The 22,610-nt window shown below is 38.4% G+C and overlaps 1 protein-coding gene across 1 annotated transcript in view; it reads right to left on the reverse strand.

Annotated features, from left to right (window-relative positions):
- Positions 1 to 22,350, reverse strand: part of doc2d (double C2-like domains, delta) — a 46,258-nt gene extending 23,908 nt beyond the window's left edge. The window contains exons 1-7 of the mRNA XM_051903310.1: positions 22,111 to 22,350; positions 19,750 to 20,173; positions 18,979 to 19,058; positions 17,414 to 17,488; positions 6,148 to 6,257; positions 525 to 651; positions 339 to 395 (exon numbers count right to left, since the gene is read on the reverse strand). Of these exons, the coding sequence (XP_051759270.1) occupies positions 339 to 395; positions 525 to 651; positions 6,148 to 6,257; positions 17,414 to 17,488; positions 18,979 to 19,058; positions 19,750 to 20,155 (855 nt within the window). The 5' untranslated portion in view covers positions 20,156 to 20,173; positions 22,111 to 22,350. The remainder of the gene's footprint in view (positions 1 to 338; positions 396 to 524; positions 652 to 6,147; positions 6,258 to 17,413; positions 17,489 to 18,978; positions 19,059 to 19,749; positions 20,174 to 22,110) is intronic.
- Positions 22,351 to 22,610: the final 260 nt, after the last annotated feature.

Below are 22,610 nucleotides of genomic sequence, written 5' to 3' on the forward strand. Positions count from 1 at the left end.
ACATGATAATTATAGAAATTCTCATTAGCGATATACATCTGAAAAATTTTAAAACTTATTATAAAAGTAATTGCCTCACAATCAGCCATTTGCCACTGAATATGATAACCTTAATGAGCAGGACAGTTTATCAGTCCAAAGTGACAAACAAGTGTTCAGGAAAGTGATTTGGTTGCTAATTAGTAAATTTGAGATAATAAAAAACAGGCCCTTTTATCCTGGGGGCTTTATCCTCATTGTACCCTGAATGTGAGTGTTCTACATTCTGGTGCAGTTTCAGTGTAAATAGGGAGTTTGCAGAGGTCTCAAGTATGGGATGGAAATTATTGGATCTTTACCTCCTCTTCTGCAACATGAGCCCCAGGATCCACTGCCTGACTGTTACCCTCCCGGGTCTGTAAGACCGTAGAAAGGTTATTAATAATATAGCAAATACCCAAACACTAAATTATGCATCGTACAAATTCCAACGGACATAACCTCACAACGGCCACAATGACTCACTCACTCACACACACACACACCTGCGCAATTCTCTCAAGGCCCATGTAGTATTTCTTGCTCTCTCCCTCCTTCAGTTTCTTGAGGGCCACCCTGACTTCACCTATGAACTCATTCCGTCCTAAACGATCCATATCACACACACACAGCCTGCAAGAGAGAGAGAGAGAGAGAGAGATGGCACTCAGAACTCGTCAGCTCAACATTCAAGACAGAATGTGTTAAGCATGTTGCACGCACAGCCAGAGAGAGAATATGTCAAGAGAGAAGTCTCTAAGCTGAGAAGTAGGTGGTATTGACTAGAGGTTGACCAAAATATCATTTTTGACCATTTAATTGGTGCTGATAAAAGATTAGATATTGGGAAAAATTGCTGTTAACATCATCCTGTTTAACAGCACCTAAAATTATTTAGAAATGTTGGTGACGAAATTCAGATTAAAATGACTTCTGAATATGAATTGAGCAAATCTGCAAGACTAGACTGTGCTGTATAAAAATAGTCACACCATTAATTTTGAAGCAGTTCCTGCATCGTTATTCAATGGCAGAGCTACTAAATTTACAGCATTATGACAGTTGTGAGCTGAATCATAAATGAATCATAATGATTTAATAGACATGGTCGCTGAAAAACCAAAACAAAAAAAACATCTCCTGTCTTGTCTTGCTAGATGCACATGTAAAAACAAATAGCAAATACAATGCAACCAGTGTAGTCTGATCCTAAGACAAAAAATTCATAAGAGTCTATTTGATTCAATTCAATTAAGGAGCCAGTTCTTTAATGAATGAGTCAACATTTATGAGTCAAAAGTCTCTGCAACTGCAGAGATTTATTTTGAATCATTCAATGGAATCACTGAGTCCACCAGATTGCTTACTGAATTTACATCCAACTGCATCACAAATTTCATTCACGTCTGACTTGAAATGAACACACTGTCCTCCATAGATGACATCATAATTAATGTATATATGTATATTTTGAGATGAGATAAAATAGGCTATATTATTTTTTCATCAATATATTAATTTTAAGTTAATCTGGTTTTTACCCACTTTAGTTACTGGAACTTGCAAAATCCATTATCATTCAACCTATAGTATTTACACTGAGAAAGAGGAAAGGAAACAACAACCAGAATGAGAAAAGTGGGATTTAATCAAAGTGAACAATATAGGAAAAGACAGATGAGTTTTACGTCAGTGGCAAAGATGCAACGGAACAAGGAAAGAATATAAGAGGAAGAATATCAGGGTGAGGAGACACCTTGCAATGTAGAAGAGGAAGAACTGAAGTGTTAATGTGGGTGTCAAAGAGCGAGAGAGCAAGAGCCTGCACGTAAGCAGATGACACTGACATCATCTTGTTGGCTTCTTGCTTTCTTCTAGGTCTCGATTAGTCATACCTTCCAGCCAGGTGTGTACACATGCTAATACAAACACATGCACACACACTGGTGTGGAGGTGGATAACAGGTGCTCTCCACTTCCTGTTCTGGGGATCATTCTTCCTGAAGCTGCTATTTATTACTCACGAGGTTGAGCTTTTCCTTGTTAATGTCAGTCACTCTGATTATGTCGAGAGTTTGCATGCATACAGAAGTCACCTACATACAGGATATCCGAAAGACAGTACTATTCAGTGTTTATTCAGTATTGAACTGTGAGTCAGATGAGTCATGGGCAGGCCCACGCAGAATCTGTGCCTGTAGGATTTCGCAGAAAGCTCTACAGGTTTCTGCAGAATTTGACCGCTCGCCATTCAGAGTTTTTCACACGTTCATTAAGTATTCCATATGCTAATTTGAATAATGATTTCAGCTACCAACAAGAAAACAGTACACTCAGCTTCCTATTCCTATTTCAACTTTCTTTAGTGTGTAATGTTGCTGTTTGTGCATGAAAAATGTCTCCAAAGTTACAAAGCACAAAGTCACTCCAAAGGGAGTTATTCTCTATATCAGGAAGCACCGTTTCTGAACTCCCTGAAACACTTTGATTGTAGTCTTAAAGGATTAGTTCACTTTCAAATGAAAAAATTAGCCCAAGCTTTACTCACCCTCAAGCCATCCTAGGTGTATATGACTCTCTTCTTTCTGATGAAAACAATCAGAGAAATATTAATAAATATTCTGACACATCCGAGCCTTATAATGGCAGTGAATGGGGTTCACTAGTATGAGCAGAAAAAAGTGCTTCCGTCGACATTCATCCATCATAAATATGTGCTCCACACGGCTCCGGGGAGTTAATAAAGGCCTTCTGAAGCAAAACGATGCATTTGTGTAAAATAATATCCATATTTAAACAAGTTATGAAGTCAAATATCGGCGCTTCCGCCAGACCACCTTCCGTATTCAAGTTACAAAGAAAGTGTAAACTGCCGTCACGTCAGTTACACTTTTTCTGTAAGTTGAATAGGGAAGGCATAGGACGTAACGTAAGCTTTGTGAACTGCAAACTGGAAGGCAGTCTGACAGAAGCTCGATACTTGACTTCATAACTTGTTTAAATATGGATATTTTTTTACACAAATGCATCGTTTTGCTTCAGAAGTCCTTTATTAACCCCCCCGGAGCCGTGTGTATTACACATTTATGATGGATGGATGTGGATGGAAGCACTTCAGCTCATACTAGTGACCCCCACTCACTGCCATTATAAAGCTCAGATGCGTCAGGATATTTATTAATATTTCTCTGATTGTTTTCATCAGAAAGAAGAGAGTCATATACACCTAGGATGGCTTGAGGGCGAGTAAAGCTTGGGCTAATTTTCATTTGAAAGTGAACTAATCCTTTAAGTTTTCTTGTGTCATAATATTGCTCATTTAAATAATTCTCATCCAAGGCATATGCAAAATAAAGGGGCCAAGTCCTGGTTGAGTTGCGTTAGTAGTGTGTTGTCCAAGAGACAGTTTTTAATTCAGATCTAACAAGGTTAAGGTAAAGCCCTGGGTATACTTAGTTTTTTTTTTACATGTACGCACAGTCGAACGGACAGCCTTACAAAGTATACTTCATTCGTCTCGTATGCATACACAGGCATTCGACGCATGCGCAGTTTTGAGCAATCTCTCGCCACGAGTTACAACCCATGTACACATCTTTGTATTCTTTAATGCTAGAGTTGTATAAATGAGGGTACTTTCTAACCTCTTCGCACAATCTCTTGTCTATGTAGGCCTCCATTGTCGCAGTAGCTTGCATGCGTTCCGGTCTGTTCTGTTCATGCAGGTTTTCTTCGACTACCTTGTGAATCGACGGCCCCAGGGCATGATTGCCACCTTGTGGATAAACTAATTATTGCAACAACAAATTTTTTTTAAATCCGAACGTGCAACGCGGGGTTATAAAAATCTGGCATACTCTTCTGATGATGAAATTAGTGCCACGCGCACTGTACGCTGACCCTCGCGTACGTGTAAAAAGTGAAGTATACTTTGGGCATGGTTGCCAGGTTGGGGGGGGGGGGGGGGGGGGGGGGGTCCATGGTAAAAATCGCGCTCCGGGGGTAAAATTCATGTTTTTGACGGGGTCCCCTGGTAAAATTCGCATTCCATGGGCTAAATATCATGTTATTTGGGGTTGCTTCAGCCAGCGGACATGAAAAACAACCCGCGGCAACAGTGTTACAGTAGCCCAGTTCTGCAGGAAAACCGCAGACTTGGCAACACTACCTTTGGGCTTAAGGGGCATGACATTTCCAAAATATGCTGGAAGCGGTTGACCAATCACAACACACTGGTCCAGCTGACCAATCAGAGCACATTGCGCTTTTCAGAAGAAGGGGCTTCATGGAGACAGGAACTAAATAGAGCGTTATTGAAGGACTAGGAAGAGAGGTGCTGCAACAATGTAAAATGTAAAAAAAAAACAAGGTTTTTTTGAACATTCAAGCATAAAAAACATTCTAGTAGACCTCAAAAACAAAATCAAGGCTTTGTAAAAAGGCATAATAGGTCCTCTTTAACACATTTTTAAATCTGCTCTGCACAATGTAACTAAATAACAACAGACAAATAGATTCAATAGTGAACAGATTCAAAGATTCAATTCTCCACAATGAATCAAATTCCTCCACCAACAGTGAAATCTCATTGCTCTAAAATCCCTTTCCACAACTATATATTAAACATGAAACTTGTTCTAAATGGCTGTGATTGTTGCATCATGCATTTTTACTTTTAGTGAGGACATAAAAATGATGGTGGAAATGTGTCACGTCTGGTTTGGGCAGAGACTTGGGGTGTTTTTAAAATATGGCAAAACAAATTTGTCAGCTAGGCATCTAAAAGACCACTGCTCAACACACACTGTAATAAACGATGAACACGCGTACTGTATGCTTCTGTGACATCCGTTATGATAATGATTCTGCTAATACCATAGGATGCTGTTCTATATTGGCACAATAGCACTATTGATAACAGCCATTCTTGAGAAAATGTTCTCTGCCAATAGCCTGCCAGCAGCATTCATTATTCTCATTGAGAAATGGCATTCACATGACAAAAGCTTATGAAAGAAAGGACGCTTATGGACAGAGGGCCATATGGGAGGAAATACAGTAAATATGGAACTACTCGCTCTGGATAAGATGTCCAAAATCTTACAGTGTTTGGAATTTTATACGTAAAATATTCATCCCTGCCGCCTCTCCCTGCACTGAACGACTGCAGTCGGGTTTGAGATTAGCCAGCTGTCATAGCCCAGACACAGCCACTGTGACAAGGTGCTGACGCTGCCCGTGGTGACATACTCCATCTACGCCTTGGGCTCCAACAACCTGCTCTTCAGGATGATGGTCACAGAGCGTAACAGAGCGTAAAGCATCATCAAATCAAACTCATCCTTTGGGATTCAAAAGTGGCAAGAATCCATGTTCGGCTTGTGTCATTTTTGGCAGAATTTATGCATCTAATTGTTTTTTTAATCTACAAGAAGCTTCTGTGATAAACAATTTCTACAAAATCTCAGTATACTGCAGAGGCGAAAATCTCTGGATTGAAGATCTTTCTCCAGTGCTGAGGTAAATCGGGGTTAAGTTAAAAACCCTTTCAGCATGAAACTCAAATTTTTCATGGTCTCAACCAAAAAGTGGAACAAGTAAAGCAAACGGCTTCGCTCTGTCTTTATCTCTCCCTCTCTCTCATCCTGCGAGAGCTCCTGCTAGAGAGCTTCTGTGTTTCCCAGCTGTACATCAGAAGGGTTTCTATTACATTTGTAGAGAAATTGCCCCTATCTCACTCTATTCTCTGAGTTTTATTGCTCAAATTGTAACATACCTCTACACAGAAGGTTAGACCCAAGTGTGGGTGTTACCTTAAGGCTAATGTGTGTTATTGCACCACAGAGACGTCCACTACATGCTGTCAAAGATGCGCACATACACACACACACTGTGCTCAGCGTGAGAAAGACTTGACTTGACCTGAACCTCCTGAAGTAATGAAATTTACACATGCACACACACAAATGGGGCACACACAGGTTCTCATTGTCATTAATAAGCTGGACAGATACACTCATGGGGTTTTACAGAGAGCCATATGTTCAAAAGGTGAATTTAGAAGTGCAAGTAAAGCCAAAAATAGTTGGATGCTGGTGAGAATCATGGGAAATGGAGGTGGTACTGTACCTGAGGGTTTTGGTGGTCATGTCAGCAGCTGTGATGCCGTGATAGATGAGCGTCTCGTTCCACACTGGATTCAGTGTGTTCTTTAAAGTCTTAGTGCGTAGTTTGTTTGCCTGAAAGAGAGAGGAAGGGTGTATTGAGAATGATAATGAATTTAATTTATAGACATACTGGGTCAAGACAAGTGTGCAAAAGAGCTGCTCACGCAAAATTTCTGCTGGATTTACAACAGCTGTGCATGCATATAAACTTGTTCTTGCCATCAGTCTAATGTTGATGAACACAGATTATTGAAAATGAGGGAGTGTGCGCACACAGTTAGTAATTAACATAAGACATGCCAAAACCTTCTCCATATAAGGGCTATTGCACAACCTCTCCTATATGCAGCATATCACTCTCCAAAAACATATCTTCACGCTCTCTAAAGATCTATTTATTAAATATGTATGAGCACACACAGCAATATTTTCTGCCTTTTCGTGCAGGATGTATCTCAGACTGAGCTATCATGAGCTGTAAAGGCTCTGCCCTCTTCTGGAAAACAGGGCGGGGAGCAGAAGCTCATATGCATTTAAAGACACATGCATGAAAACAGCATGCTTTTCCTTTCATTCAAAAATGGGCATTTACAACATGGTATAATAAATTATATGTGGGGTATTTTGAGCTGAAACTTCACATATACTTTCTGGGGACACCAGAGACTCAACATATATTCTCAGAAAACAAGAATTTATCTGGTTGTAATGATGTTTAGATGTTTTTACTGGAGCACAAGACAAAAATACTGATGAAGACTTTTTTTCAATGCAAGTGAGGTGGAAACATTTTTTCAAACAATATTTCCATTAGAATGGAAGCTAAATTTATCATCATATGCCCAGTGGAATGTTTTCATGACTTTCACTTAATGTCACCATAGAGCAGTACCACAGATTTTTTTTTACTGGAAAAATCCCCCTGGAGCAACATGGGGTTAAGTTCCCTGCTCAAGGGCATAATGGTATGGTCAAGCAACCCTGCGGTTAAAAGCCTGAGCCTTAACCAATACACCACATTACCCCAGTACATCTTAAATGAAGAAACTGAGCTCTAAACTCACCACTAAATCAGAAGCAATCATCCCCAAAATAAACATTCTTTCACATTTCACCACCTAAGAGCATTTGGGGGAAATAATTAACACCCCAAGCTCCATCTGTGCAGAAATTATCACTGCTGTATATAGCAGTTTCTCAATTTAAAGAATCTGTTAGAATCAGCTGCTCAGTCATGCTAGTTTTGTGAAGTGGCTGGTGGTGTAATGGTTAAAGGGTTAGTTCACCCAAAAATGAAAATTCTGTCATTAATTACTCACCCTCATGTCATTCCACACCTGTAAGACCTTCGTTCATCTTCGGAACACAAATTAAGATATTTTTTGATAAAATCCGATGTCTCAGTGAGGCCTCTATTGCCAGCAAGTTAATTTACATTTTCAGATGCCCAGAAAGCTACTAAAGACATATTTAAAACAGTTCATGTGACTACAGTGGTTCTACCTTAATATTATGAAGTGACAAGAATACTTTTTGTGTGCCAAAAAAACAAAATAATGACTTTTCAACAATATCTAGTGATGGGCGATTTCAAAACACTGCTTCGAATCTTTACGAATCTTTTCTTTCGAATCAGTGGTCCGGACTTTAGTACCTTTTCTGGATCTTGAGAGGTTCAGTGACATTGCTGGCAATGGAGGCCTCACTGAGCCATCGGATTTCATCAAAAATATCTTAATTTGTGTTCCGAAGATGAATGAAGGTCTTACGGGTGTAGAATGACATGAGGGTGAGTAATAAATGACATAATTTTCATTTTGGGGTGAACTAACCCTTTAAGGCTCTGGGCTAGTAACTGAAAGGTCGGTTCAGTTTCTACAATTTGCAACCCATGATTCATCACCATTGTGTCTTTGAAAAAAGCACTCAATCCCAGGTTGCGCTAGAGGATCCATGTTGATCTTGTATGAACAAATATTTATAAATACAGATTTGCACATAACTGCACACTAAACATCAAATATGTTCTGACTGGCTGTGATTTTGCACTACACTTTCATGTTCAGTGAGAACAGACTATTTTTTTTGTCACAGGAATCTCATCACATTGCACCAGGTTAGGACACATAATGAGAATGGTTCATCACTACTCGTATAAAAAAATAAATAAATAAATAAATCTCAGTCTCAAATGGGCAAAAAACAACATAAACATAAATACATAAAATATAAATATAAAAACAAACATGAATTAATGTAAATAAAAAATAAATAAAATATAATTAAAAAAATAAATAAAATGCATTATAATAAATATGTCATTCTGGATAAAAAAGAAATTATGGCTGGTAAATTTTCTCAATACATCTGTCACTAAAAAATGTCATTTTGGACCATGAGTTTAACTAAAACAAAAAAATTTCTGAAATTATATTTAAATACAGAATGGACAAAGAGAAACTTAGGAGGCAAAATGTTAGAGAAGTATCCAGCTACACACAACTAACTGCATAAATAGTCTGACACAGTGGTGTTGCACCTTTTTCAGTCCTGGCTGACTTTGTGGCCAAGGTGAGATAAGATGCAGAAAATAAAACCACTTTTTAGCTCCTTAGTTCTCTATGTAAGTGTGAGACTCAGGTGCAACTCAGCTGGACTATCCAAATTTAGATGTGAATGTGTTAGTGTTTCAGACATTATTTTTATCTGCAATAATTCAAAAATAATAATAATTTACTACAAAAATTTTATAGAAGTTGGATTTAAAATCTACTTGGATCAAAAATCTAAGAGGGCACATGCCCCCAGTTTGAATGAGCATGATGCATCTGGGTAGAGATGACAGTGGAAGAGATGAAGAGAGAGAGTCAGTCAGGGAGGACAGGAGAGGAAACATCATTTATCTCTACTCCCTCAGGTGAAAGGCAGACATCTGCTCACCTACTTTGCAGAGGAGATAGAGGACAGGAGGCTTTCCCCAGCTCACCTCCTCTCTGTCTTACACACACACAAAATCATCACCCCTTCTGTGCCTTACCCTAAAATCTGCTCCCCAATACTCACAAACATACACTTGTTTACCTACAGTATCTAAATGAGGACAATAAACTTCTACTTTTAAATAAGACTAACCTAAACCCTAAAATAACCTTTTACATTCTTCATGGGTTAGTTCACACAAAAATGAAAATAATGTCATTTATTACTTGCCCTTATGTCGTTCTACGCCTGTAAGACCTTCGTTCATCTTCAGAACACAAATTAAGATATTTTTGATGAAATCTGATGTCTCAGTGAGGCCTGCATCGCCAGCAAGATAATTAACACATTCAGATGCCCAGAAAGCTACTAAAGACGTATTTAAAACAGTTCATGTGACTACAGTGGTTCAACCTTAATATTATAAAGCGACAAGAATACTTTTTGTGCGCCAAAAAAAAAACAAAATAGCGACTTTATTCAACGATATCTAGTGGTGGGCGTTTTCAAAAAACTGATTCATGAATCTTCGAAGCTTTACGAATCTTTTGTTTCGAATCAGCGCCCATCACTAGATATTGTTGAATAAAGTCATTATTTTTGGGGGTTTTTTGAGCAAAAAGTATTCTCGTCGCTTCATAACATTAAGGTTGAACCACTGTAGTCACATGAACTGTTTTAAATATGTTATACCTTTCTGGGCATTGAAAGTGTTAATTATCTTGCTGGCAATGCAGGTCCACTGAGCCATCGGATTTTATCAAAAATATCTTAATTTGTGTTCAGAAGATGAACGAAGGTCTTACGGGTGTGGAACGACATGAGTAATATATGACTGAATTTTCATTTTTGGGTGAACTAACCCTTTAAGTTGTATGTTTTGTATGTATTATTTTAAGTTAAAAAAAAAGTTTTGTTTTGTTTAAATTTTGCCAGTTCAATCAAGTCAAAAATTCTGTAGTCATTCATGCACACCCATATTTCTCCAAACATGCATGACTTTTTCCTGTAGAATAAAGTGTCAAAACTGCTCTTTTCCCTACAAACGAAAATGCATGATGATCACTGGCTGTCAAGGTCAGTTGAAATTTTTGCGTAGTATATTAAAAAAACAACAACAGAGTCCCCTTTCACGCTACATAAAAACTGTACCACTGAACTCATCTTACACAAAGCACTACAAAGCAAGTTAAAAAAGTGTTTTTCCCCCTTCAGTCATGTCATATCCAGCCTAGACACAGAGTGAGCCAGTACACCCTCAAAAATTATGCCGCTGCTTGTGGGGACGTTTGCTCCATAACGTAGGCCAAATCTGACCCACCCCCAGACACAAACAGACACAAACATCACCCCCTCTGTTTCTTCCCTAAAAATCTGCTCTCAACCCATACTCATGCACTTCAAATACCCTGACATGCACACTAAACTCCCCAAACTGGGCAATTACCCTCCAACAGCTCGTTTAGCAAATTAGTGTTAAATCAAAGAAACGCTCTGGCTGTGAAGACTCAAACACAATCTCCCAAACCGGAGACTCTCTCGCACGCTCGCTCTCCTGACAGAGCGAGTCCACGTCATTCATTGCCTGAAGAACATGTTGCTTCTCTGCATATTTCATTTCTCTCTCGCTCGCTCTGTTCTACTCTCTGCACTGCTGCATTTGAAGCTGGAACCAGCCAAGCTTGGCTATCCTCTCTCTCGCCCCCTGAGGATGCTCGGCAAATGAATAAACACACTTTAATTCCAACAGACATCAGCAAAAATACATGTAACAATTCATTAAAACAGCACCAACTGAGCAAATAGCTACTGGGACTTGAATGAGGAAGAGATGCACCATTCAAACCACAACTGATTTAATCGAAACGGATCGTACTGTGGAAGTACAGTGGTACAGTGATGGCGTACCATTCAAATCAATAAAAAAAAAAACCATAATATCATATACTGTTCAAAAGTTTGGAGTCTTTAACATTTTTTTTTTTTTTTATGTTTTTGAAAGAAGTTTCTTAAGCTTGCATTTATTTAATAAAAATACAGTAAAATTGTGAAATATTATTACATTTTTAAATAACTGTTTTCTATTTATATATTTTTAACAAATTATTCATGTTATGGAAAAGCTGAATGTTGAAAACAGCTGTGCTGCTTAATATTTTTGTGAATTTTTTTTTTTTTTTTTTTTTTTCAGGATTCTTTATGAATTGAAAGTTCAAAAGATCAGCATATTTTACGGATAGAAATCTTTTGTAACATTATAAATGTCTTTACTGTTACTTTTGTTCAATTTAAAGTCACCATGAAATCAAAATTGATCTTATTTTTTATTGCAGTATTTATTATAAATTATAAAACGGTTAGTTCCTGTCCTTGATTCTGATTGGTCAATAGCTGTGTTTTATTCACGATAAAACACGGCTATGATCGCTTCACCCAACGGTTCTGTGTATCACTACACAACACCCTTAGCAACCACTCTTAGCAACGTAAACTGTATGTTCTCAATTGATATTGTTCATTGAAGCTTACTGTATTATGTAGAAGAGTGTTGTGAGAAAGAGATTGAGTGAGCGAGTTTATTACCTGCATTCAGATTTAGCATTTTCCTTCAGGTCAGTCCTATGTTCATAATAAAAAATCTGTTTAAACGTCCGATGTATTATCTTGTCCTTTTAACAGTTAAGGGATTTTCCCGTGACTGACAGTCGCTCAAAGCATTTGTCAGTTGCGTCTTGTTCTGTGATCACAACAGTTCAGGCTTTTCAATGTAAAAGTCTTCGCTGCGGTCAGGGACTATTTATTCCGGTGGAAGGCAGACTTTTACTGAAAGTTAACTTCATGAAAGTTGCATATTTCTGGCTTTAATATTTGTATTGTGTGGTAACCGTTTTATAAAAGCAATAAGGTACTCAAGGCTGTGCTGTATCGTGAATAAGTCACGGCCGAAGGGGTTGCAGGCACTCTGCTTCGCGCCTAACAATGCCCTTCAGCCGTGACTTATTCACGAAACAGCACAGCCTCTCGTACCTTATTGCTTACTTATTTATCTGTGCACATCATTTTTTTTAAATTCATGTTCCTCATAATCTTGCAGCAAACTTTTTTTCTCTTCTCTGATGACGTGTTTAATGGCGCAACGGCAGGACAACCCGTCACTCACATGACATCACAGCAAACCACAAGAATCCAATGATCCAATCAATTCCCGATGGACAAAATCAAGTCCTGCCCCTCATTTTTTCTTGTTCGAGAAGCCGTTTCACTGACCCCAAATTTCACAGCTTTATTTCTACTTTGGAATAATGTGCATTAATTAATTATTCACAATAAAACTAGAAATGTGCATTAAGAAAGTAAATCAGGTAAACAGTATTTTCATGTTGACTTTAAGCTTCAGTGATGTTCACTGGACTTAAAACCTGGTACTTTAGACAGTAAATACTGTGTTAGCCATAAAAACAAATTATTGGTTAATCACTCATGATCTGGTTTTGCCCTTCAAGCGTTCATCAAATTGACAAAACAATGGCTAAATACTCCTGCTAGTTTTCCATCTATTTTCTCTCCAACTTCCTCACCCACATCTCGTCTTTGCAACAGCATATGGTTTCACCTATCTCTCTCTCCTCCTGCCAAAACTGGTGCTATCGCATTTTATTCTAAATATTTCATCCTCATCTTCCACTTCTTTCATCCCCCTTTTCTCTCTCTCTCTTTCCTCCCTCCATCTGGCCCAGAGCAGTGAGATTCCCAGAGCAGCAGCTTGGGAGAGTGTGTGTGACTCAGATATCTCATTCTCCATGCTGTGTGATGATGACACACACACACTCGACTAAGAAGGGTCCACTCTCCAGCCCCACAATCTCTCCCTCCCTCTCGCTTTTTTTTTCATTCTGCTTCCTGCACTTTTTATGGGATGCTGATGGAGTCCCTGCACGAGAGGAAGTTCGTTAAAGGGATAGTTCATTCAAAAATGATTCACCACCATTTTGTCCTGTAGCTGTGTGACTTTCTTCTGTGGAACATAAAAGGAGATGTTTTGATGAATGTTTAGGATGCTTTTTTCCATACAATGAAAGTAGATGGCTATTGTAGTATTAATTATTATACTGATTTAGCTTTAATTTTCAGTTTTCATTTTAGTTTAAGTTTTAGTAATTTTATGTTCATTTTGATTCGTTTTTTTAATATGTATTTTTAGCTTTAATTTTTATTTCAGGTTTAGTTTCAGTATTTCAATTTCATCTAACATTATATTTTATTTATTTATTTATTTATTTTTTTAATTACTTAAAACATTTTAGTTTTAAGGGGCTTTCACATTGGGCATGTTTGCTGCTTTCCAAGTCCGAATGCAATTGTTCCCGGCGCCCCCTGCAGCGCTGGTCTGGTTTCACACCAGGGGCAGAGATAAGGGGTGGCCGTGGACACCATTGACCTAAGCTTGGCCACCCCATTCACAATTGCCATTTCTGTCTCTTTTTTCTCGACAAGAACTAAGTTTATTTAGATGCAGAACCGTCTATTTTCTTTCCAGGCGCACACACCAAATTCGCCTTAGTACCTGGCGCAAGTCAAACAAGAGCGGAAAAAGCACAGGTGCCGAGGGAGCTTTAGTAGATGAACAGTGAACGGCGAACAGTAGATATGAGATAGTGGAACAGTTGGGTTAATACAACATGATAAAATAAGGAGATGATTAAAGACTTTGCATGCATGTATGCATTTGTTATACTGTATCTGCATCATATTTAAGAACATATCTCTAAAATGTATTGACAAAAATATGCTGTAATGTGAGATTTTGTGTTAGTTGGAAAAGTACAAATGGAAATGGATCACATTTAAATGTGCATAAAATTATTAATTTTACATTACGGTATTTATGTGCTGCCAGCTGCCGCCCTTGTCATTCACATTCTTGGAAATGAGAATTCAAAAGAGAACATATTTTTTCCTTCATTCTGAGTTCAATTTCGTTTTGATAGAACTGTTGCAATTAATTTATCTTGACAACTAGTAGAATGTTAAACATTAAATATTAAATTTTTAGTTGCAAGGTTTTGAAAGACCTTACAGTCTAACTGAAAATTGTTGAAGAACTGACTGAACTTTTTTTTTATTAATATGCCTGGATGTGAGGAATAAGACAGTGCACCCAGCAGGCCTATTACTTGATCTATAACACCACTAAGTACAGTTATTTGTATTCAGTTGTGTTGTGGGCACTAAAACAGACCAATACTTTAACAGACTGGTTTCTGGCCCCTGCCTGCCATGAAAATATCCTGGCTCTGCGACTGTTTCACACTCAATTTGATTCTATCGAACCCTGATGCATTTGCGCTCATCTTACATCATCACAAACATGCAAGGCACAAGACAGAAAACAGGACGCAGGTCAATATATTGTGTTTATTAATTTGGTGCTATTATGCGGCAGAGTGAGCGACACTTAGGTTTACTGTATGTGCGTCACATGAAGGCGGCTTTCCTCTGCTTGCAAAAGACCATTCAAGCACTCACTACACGCAATTACACTGCACCTTCACTCTCACTCGTATCCAAGGTAAATCATCACCACTGTCATCCCTTACATGCGTTTTTTTTAACTAATGACGTCGTCATCGGCTAAAATTTATGCCCATGTTTCTTCCTGAACAAGTACGCACAAGGTTGCACCAGTCCAGTTTGCTTTTACATTCACAACTCCAGCGCAGCTGAACTCAGATCACCTCATACAGGTAGTATCGCGTTTGGTACCCCTATGTGCGCCCAGATCCGCATGACAGTTTTCACATTACCAATTTTTCATGCGAACCGTGCCCCATTTCAAACTGAACTGCGACTGTGAAAGGACCCTTAACAGCAATGCGTCAAGCTCTCTTAACGGGGAGCTATTATGCCCCTTTTCACAAGATGTAATATAAGTCTCTGGTGTCCCCAGAGTGTGTCTGTGAAGTTTCAGCTCAAAATACCCCACAGATCATTTATTATAGCTTGTCAATTTGCCCCTATTTGGGTGTGAGCAAAAACACACAGTTTTTGTATGTGTCCCTTTAAATGCAGATGAGCTGCCCGCTTTCCAAAAGAGGGTGGAGCTTTAACAGCTCGCACTTCGGTTGCTCAACAACAACAAAGCTGGAGAATCTCATGCAGCCAAAATGACGATTGTCAGTAACGGTGTTCAGCCTTACATTGTTCAAACCGGAGTCGGACATTGAGGGAGAGACTCAGGAAGAAGTTACAACTTTTAGAATCCAACTGGACGTTTCTGAACGGTTAGTGGATAAATTTATGTAGTTGCTGTGGAGTTGATTCAACTCATCGAATAGCATGTGCCGTCATGTTAATCTTTTGTGCAAAACCATATGGACGCCCACTATAAATAGAGTACCTGTTTGTGCCAACATACACCAGGCTAACGTTTATGATTGCTATCAAATGCTGTGAATGGTCTAATATTTTTTCCAAAATTTCGCTCGGACAGAAATGCTCCTTTTTTAGCAATCGAGCTTGCCAGGGTCAACTTGCAGGCTATCAAGCTAATGAGACTCTAAATAGTGTTCTGTGCTCGTCTGTGCAGCCAACGACAGAACAGTTAGCATGCTTTGCTCAAACTTTTGCCATGACGTTAAAACTGGTACACTGTTGTCGCTTGCGAAAACAAAAATGACGGTGCCGTGGGTAAACGTGCAGATTAAGGGGTGGTAATATTATAACAAGATCCCCTTCCTACGTCACAAAAGGAGCGAAATCTGAGTGGCTCGTTTCTTCAAATGCTTGCAAAGAAAAGCTTGCCAAAACAGTTACTGGGTTGTCCTTTTTCACGTTTGCTGGATTGGTAGATGCACCAGGGACTCGATTATAGCACTTAAACATCTGAAAAAGTCAGATTTTCATGATATGTCCCCTTTAAACATCATAAAAAAGTGAAAGTGTAGCCAAGTATGGTGTCCCATACTCTAAAATTGTGCTCTGCATTTCACCCATTCAAGTGCACACACAGCAGTGAGTACTGAACACACACACTGTGCCCGGGGAGTGATTGGGGGTTAGGTGCCTTGCTCAAGGGCACCTCAGTTGTGGGTAATGAGAGTGGAAGAGAGCGCTTTTCATTCACTCCCCCACCTATTTCCCTCATTTCCTGCTGGTACTGAGACTCGAACCCATGACCTTTAGATTACAAGTCCAACTCTCTAACCATTAGGCCACAACTGCCTAAATGCCTAACTGCCTACAACTTTATGTGAGAAACAGACTGAAATTTAACTTGCTAAGCAGTCATGGTCACCATTCACTTTCATTGTATGGACAAAACAGATCTTTTCATCTTCCAAAGAAGAAGGAAAGTCATACGGCAAGACACGAGGGTGAGTAAAGGACAAACTGTTCAGAAACTATTCCTTTAATAGGTCGCATGTGGATGAATATGAAACCATGAAGCGTGTAAAAGGACAAAAGGAGAGCGCTCTTTTAATGCCTGCACACCCACGTACTAGCATAAGGGTGTACGTCTGAGGGGTGGGCGTACGCATACACGTCCATCAACTCTGACTCGCACACCTTTTAAAAGCCCAGAGGTGTCTGTATAATCCTCGCGGTCGATATTTACCAGGCTGGCGCGTGGAAGCATACGCAAGACGTGACGCTTCTCGCTTTCTCTTTCCCTCTCGTACATATACGCCACTCTGTTGACGTGAGTCGTGTAACAATCTGTGCTGTTTCCATGACAACCACCTGCTGCTGTCCCCCCTCATCTGTCTCTCTCTTTTTTCCATCCCTCCCTCCCATCCTGCACTCAACGCTGTGTTGGTATTCCAAGGTCAAAGTGGGTCATGTGGCGACAGACAGAGAGATAGCGGCAGAGATTTGGCCGAGAGCACGGGAGGATAGAGAAGAGTAAAAACCGCTGGAGAGAAGACAGGACGCTTCTGGCTTCTCCTGTCTCAGCCTGTCCTCCTTTGAACAGATTAGATGCCTTCGTTACATGCAGAGGAAATGAAAGAGAGAATAATTCAGTGCTGAAGCGCTCACTGAATCCACCCGTTTCCACCACATGTTCTCTGCATGAACAGCTTCAGTGCTCACGGGCGGCCCTGCCGGCGATGCATGCAAACATAACGCCTGTGTGTTTTGTGCAATGAACGTGTTGACGTGTGTGTGTGTGTGTCAGGGAATCGCAACTTGTGCTGATGGTGCTGCGAGAGTTGAACCATGCTGTGTGCGTGCGAGAAGGTTGCAGTGACCTTGCTTGCTCCAGGCAGGAGGTGGAGTTTCACATATGGATCAGCCAGTCCATTGGAGTCCATGGCCTTCAGTCCCTGTGGGCACAAACAAACACACAAAAGCACACAGACTTCATGTCACATAAGATGTGCACACATGTCCTGATGGGCTAAGAGGTTGATAGATCATATCCTTCCAGTAATATGCACACTTTAGGGTTCACGGTTCTCTGTCTGGACCAGAGGCAAATCCTCGAACATGTGTGACATTAGAGTCAAGACTGTTTAACTTAACAGGTTTTTTGCTTATTTGTTTGTTTTTTGCTTGCTGAAGATAAACTATGAAATAAAATGTTTAATGTTTTATTTTCATTTGGCACATTATATGCAAGTACATTTTGTGTTTAGTGAATTCACTGTTTAAATACTAGTGGTATAGACATACTCATTAAAGCGTTTTATTGGACAATATTTTGCAAATGGTTGCAATGAGTCATCAATAATAAAAAACATATACATACACATATATATGCACATACAGTACATACATACATATATATACACATACATATATATATATATATATATATTCATTCAATTCAATTCAATAATTTTTGGTCCCAAATTTTTATAAATTTTACTGTTAGTCCACTGTATGAAGAATTTTTGGGTATAACATGTCACAGTTTACTTTATGGTTCATTTATGTAAGTGAGGATAGCAAAATAGTGTCCTGCACCCACTAGTAAAAATATATCAAAAATATCGAAAGAGTCTGAATAATTTTTTGACTATATATATATATATATATATATATATATATATATATATATACACACACACACACACACATACACACACTCATTTATCTGACATAATATTAGCATATTGAAAAAAATTTGTACAACTTGTAAATATTTCAAATTTACAATGTACCCTAGCAAAGCTAATAGACAGGGACTAAAAGCCACAAAACATCAATTTTGCAAAAGGGTTTCTTCAACTTTAGGCAATTTTATGTTCCAGTGGTTGATTTAAACTTTTTTTCTTTTTGTTTTATTATTTATTATTCTCCTCTTATTTTATTATTCTACTCTTGTCCCAGACCAAGACTAAAAATATACATTAACCACAATAAACACTTTTCTGCTTATTTCTCTTGAGGTTTTTTCAAAAGCACTTGTTTGTTTTGTGAAGAAAAATTAAAGTAAATATGATTTGTGATCAGATTATTTTTATTGTGTGTCATTTCCAATCAAGCTGTAATTTTTCAAATGATGCAAAGCGTACAAAAATATTATTTATAATGCCATAGCAAGACTGCAGTCTGTTATTTTATTTTCAAAAATGTTTAAAATGTCATTTCCAACATCAAATATTATTAAAAACATACATCACTTAAGATGCGGCAAAATTGTTCATTAGTTTTGGAGGAAAATAACAGAAATGTCAGCTTTTATACATTATAAAGAGAACGAGTGAAAGTTTGGATAATGTGCTTTAAGAGAGTTTATTTTCAAAAGTTCACAATCCCAAAAATGCCTATAGTTGAACAAACAGTAGTGTTTGTGTGTGTGTAAACCTACCTTGGCCTTGTGGATGGTGCAGTGCAAGCAGTTATTTTCTTGGTCAAATAGCAGGCTGAACTCCAGAGTTCCCAGGTAGGCTGAAAGAAACAATGAATAACTTAATGTTTTGCTCGCACATTAGCAAAAATAGCAGCCAATAATAACCCAAACGACTTAGCTGGGAATCAGTCTTGCCTGTAACGACCTAATCAGGGCTGTGCACATACAGAGGGCTTGTAGTGTTTATGCACCATTACAGAGACTAATGAACTATTTAACACTCCGATCGCGTACCTCAGTTATCACACACACTCGCGCCAATCCGGCCAACAACACACAAAGCAATCAATACTGAACAGTGTGAGATGCAGGTCCAGGCCGCTGGGAAGTGCTCATGCCTCATTGGCTGCTTACTGGTGAATAAAATCAGTCAATCAAACAAAGGGAATCTAAAACAGGAAATGTCAATGGATTCATGTATGTGGGGAGTTGTGTAATAGAGAAGCATGCTTGTACAGTATGCAAAAAAAGAAAGTGATTGGGCTGATGTGGTCTAGTGGTTAAAGATTTGGGCTAGTAATGACACAGGTTGTAGGTTCGAAGCCCACAAGGACTCCTCCGCGTAATATTACCACTGTGTCCTTGAGAAAAGTACTTAACCCTCAGGTCGTTCCAGAGAGATGTCAGTTAGCTTCTGCAAAATGATTACTTAGAAGAAGAGTGGAGCGTAAAATACACGTGCTGAGGGATACAAACGTGAAACAGTCACTAGCCACGAGGCAAACTCACTGTCATCGTCATCCGAGTCGACAAACTCTCCATTCTCTTCTTGCTCTCTCTCCCTCTTGCGGTCTTTCTCTCCGTCCACGTCTCCGTCCTTGTCTTTGTCCTTTAGAATCTGCTTCTCCCGGGGTGGAAGGGGGGTGATGGGGAAGTCGTGGAAACGAGGGAAGAAGTCTGAGATCTGTGGGATGGGGAGGATGGGGCCAGGGCACACATTGATGGCAAAGTGCTCCTGCATAGAGATCTTCACCGGGGAGGGAGGGGGAGGCACAGCGGGACTGGGGGGACCCGCGGCAGAGGGAGGGGTGGAGGGAGAGAGGGAGGAAGAGGAGGATGGAGGCAGGGGGAGATGGGAGGTAGGGTTGCTGGGGGGGAAATGGGAATGGGGCGGAGGTGGTTTGGAGACGCTCATCGGGACCACTGGAAAGAACTGTGGAGATTATGAGAGACAGAGAACTTTTGAAACAACATAACTTTTTTTATAATTAAAAACCATGTTATAACTCTTTAATGCAAAAAAAAAAAAAAAATAAAATAAAAAAAAATAAAAAATAATAATAATAATAATAATAATAATAATAATAATAATATATATATATATATATATATATATATATATATATATATATATAAAATATTGGATATAATATAATATTATAATATTATATTATTGGATATAATATAATGTTATAATTTTTTGTCTATGTGTCTTATAAAAATACATAAACATCCTTTAAAACAGATCCTTAAAACTTACTTCAGAAGCAAAATTATTTGTTTTAAGGTATATTTTCTTTAATTAATTTTTTCATTTTTTTTTACGTTTAAGTATTTAAACGTAAAATAGTACTTTTCTTTACCCATCAACAAATAATTTTTCTTGTTTTCAGAATAATTTAAATCAAATTAAGTGAGCTTTATGCTTAAAGCATAAAGAATAAATGGTTAAGAAAAATAAAACCTAAAAAAAAAAAAAAAAAAAAAGAATAAATAAAAAAAAAAAGAGCCAAAAATGATTAATTCCTATCTTCCCTTAAAATGAATGTAAAAAATTAATTAATTAAAAAATGTAAAATGACTGAAAAATGGTTAATTTCCCTGTTCCCTTAAAATAAATGTAAATTAAACTCTTAAAAATAAAATTAAGAAAAATAGTAAATTACCCTTAATTAATAACCAGAAATATTTTATATATTATATATATTTTAATATTAATTCCCTTTAAAATAAATGTAAAAAAAAAAATAATAATAATAATAATAATATTTCCATATAATTTCAGTGTGGAAAAAAGCAGCTTGGACAGTCTGCTAAATATCTTTTTTATGTTCTGCAAAAACAAATGTACAGGTTTGGAAAGACATGAGGGTGAGTAAATAATTTTTTGGTTAACTATGTCTTATATTCAAAATATGTTCTCTTATCTTAAACAATTCCAACCAATTTTGTGGTGGCAATTTTTGTCTTAAGCAAAACTGAAATTAAACATTTGATGTGACACAAGTGAAACAGAAGAATGCCCCAAAGCCCCTGATCCAGACAGATAAAGATGTGTGACAGTCTTTCTGCCGATAATATCTTTCATTACCAGTAATGCGGCTGTTTTGATTACACTACTTCCCTTAGGACAGAGATATAGTGTCTGTTTCATACAAGTCCTCTTCAGTGCGATCTATCTCTGTCTCACACATTCTCTTTCAACCTGTTTTTCACATCTTTCCCTGTAGTTCATAAGATTCTTGTCTCATGAACTAGACTGTCTAACAAGCCAAAAATAGAGCAAGTGAGATAAAATGGCACTGTTATAAGTCGAGAAAAAGTTTTTTTTTTTTCTTCTGTTTTTTGTGAGTGCTGGTAATGCCACGCTAGTGAATGTTATTTTAAGTCTAAAATATCAAACACAACGCACTACACAGTTTTACTTTGCCTCTTCAATTATTTGACCAAAACTGAAGAGCACAAATGAACAATAACATTTGTGCTTTGCACATACAGATGTGTAGCAAGACAGTTATTTCAACACAGTGAGGCTAGTAAGATACAAAAACACTGTCACGTGCACACAAAGCCTGTCAAGCTGCATAACATACACATGTTGGCAAGCACAGAGACACATCATTTTCAGAGTTAAGCAGAAGTGCAGACAAACGGTGCATAATGACTTATATATACACAGAAATGCGTTCAAATGTATACTCACAAGAAAATACACCTGCAGGCAACATGTATTCACTAGCACACACGCAGATGTGTGCATGTGCATGTGGACACAGACACACACACACTAACAGGTGGTCAAGCTGATACGCATTATCAAGTGGACGAAAACAAAGGCAGTCAGGCACATATTCACACATACACACTCACCCAATGACAGTCTTCATCTGTTCCAGCACTCCATCTTGTCTCCACTCATGGTCTCTCTCACACACACTGAAGAGAAACCACCGTCGTTTTGTATCAATATATCCTCGTTCTCTGTCCTCCTCTCACACTCTCCCTCCCTCTCACTACTCTCTCTCTCTCTCGCGCGCGCCTCAGTTGTGACGTTTTCGTTAAATTCTCTGCGCACCGCGTTCACTGATCTGTCACTCTCTCAGTACTGCTGAGATTTAACAATGAGAGAGAGCGCGCTGAGAAGAGAGAGAGAGAGCGAAGCGGAGGATGTATGAGAAAGAGAAAAGGCATAGTGAGTTCGTAAAAAGATAAGATGAAGAAATAACTGCAGAGAAGTTACAGAACACCGGGGCTAGTTGTCACAGGTTTTTACTCCTGTGAATATTTTTTGAAGTCACTTTCTGTATAGCCATATTACCTTAAAGGAATAGTTAAACGAACGTTTTATATTCTGACATTATTTACTCACC

This window comes from Ctenopharyngodon idella, chromosome 8, assembly GCF_019924925.1.
Source record: "Ctenopharyngodon idella isolate HZGC_01 chromosome 8, HZGC01, whole genome shotgun sequence".
Lineage (NCBI taxonomy): Eukaryota > Metazoa > Chordata > Actinopteri > Cypriniformes > Xenocyprididae > Ctenopharyngodon > Ctenopharyngodon idella.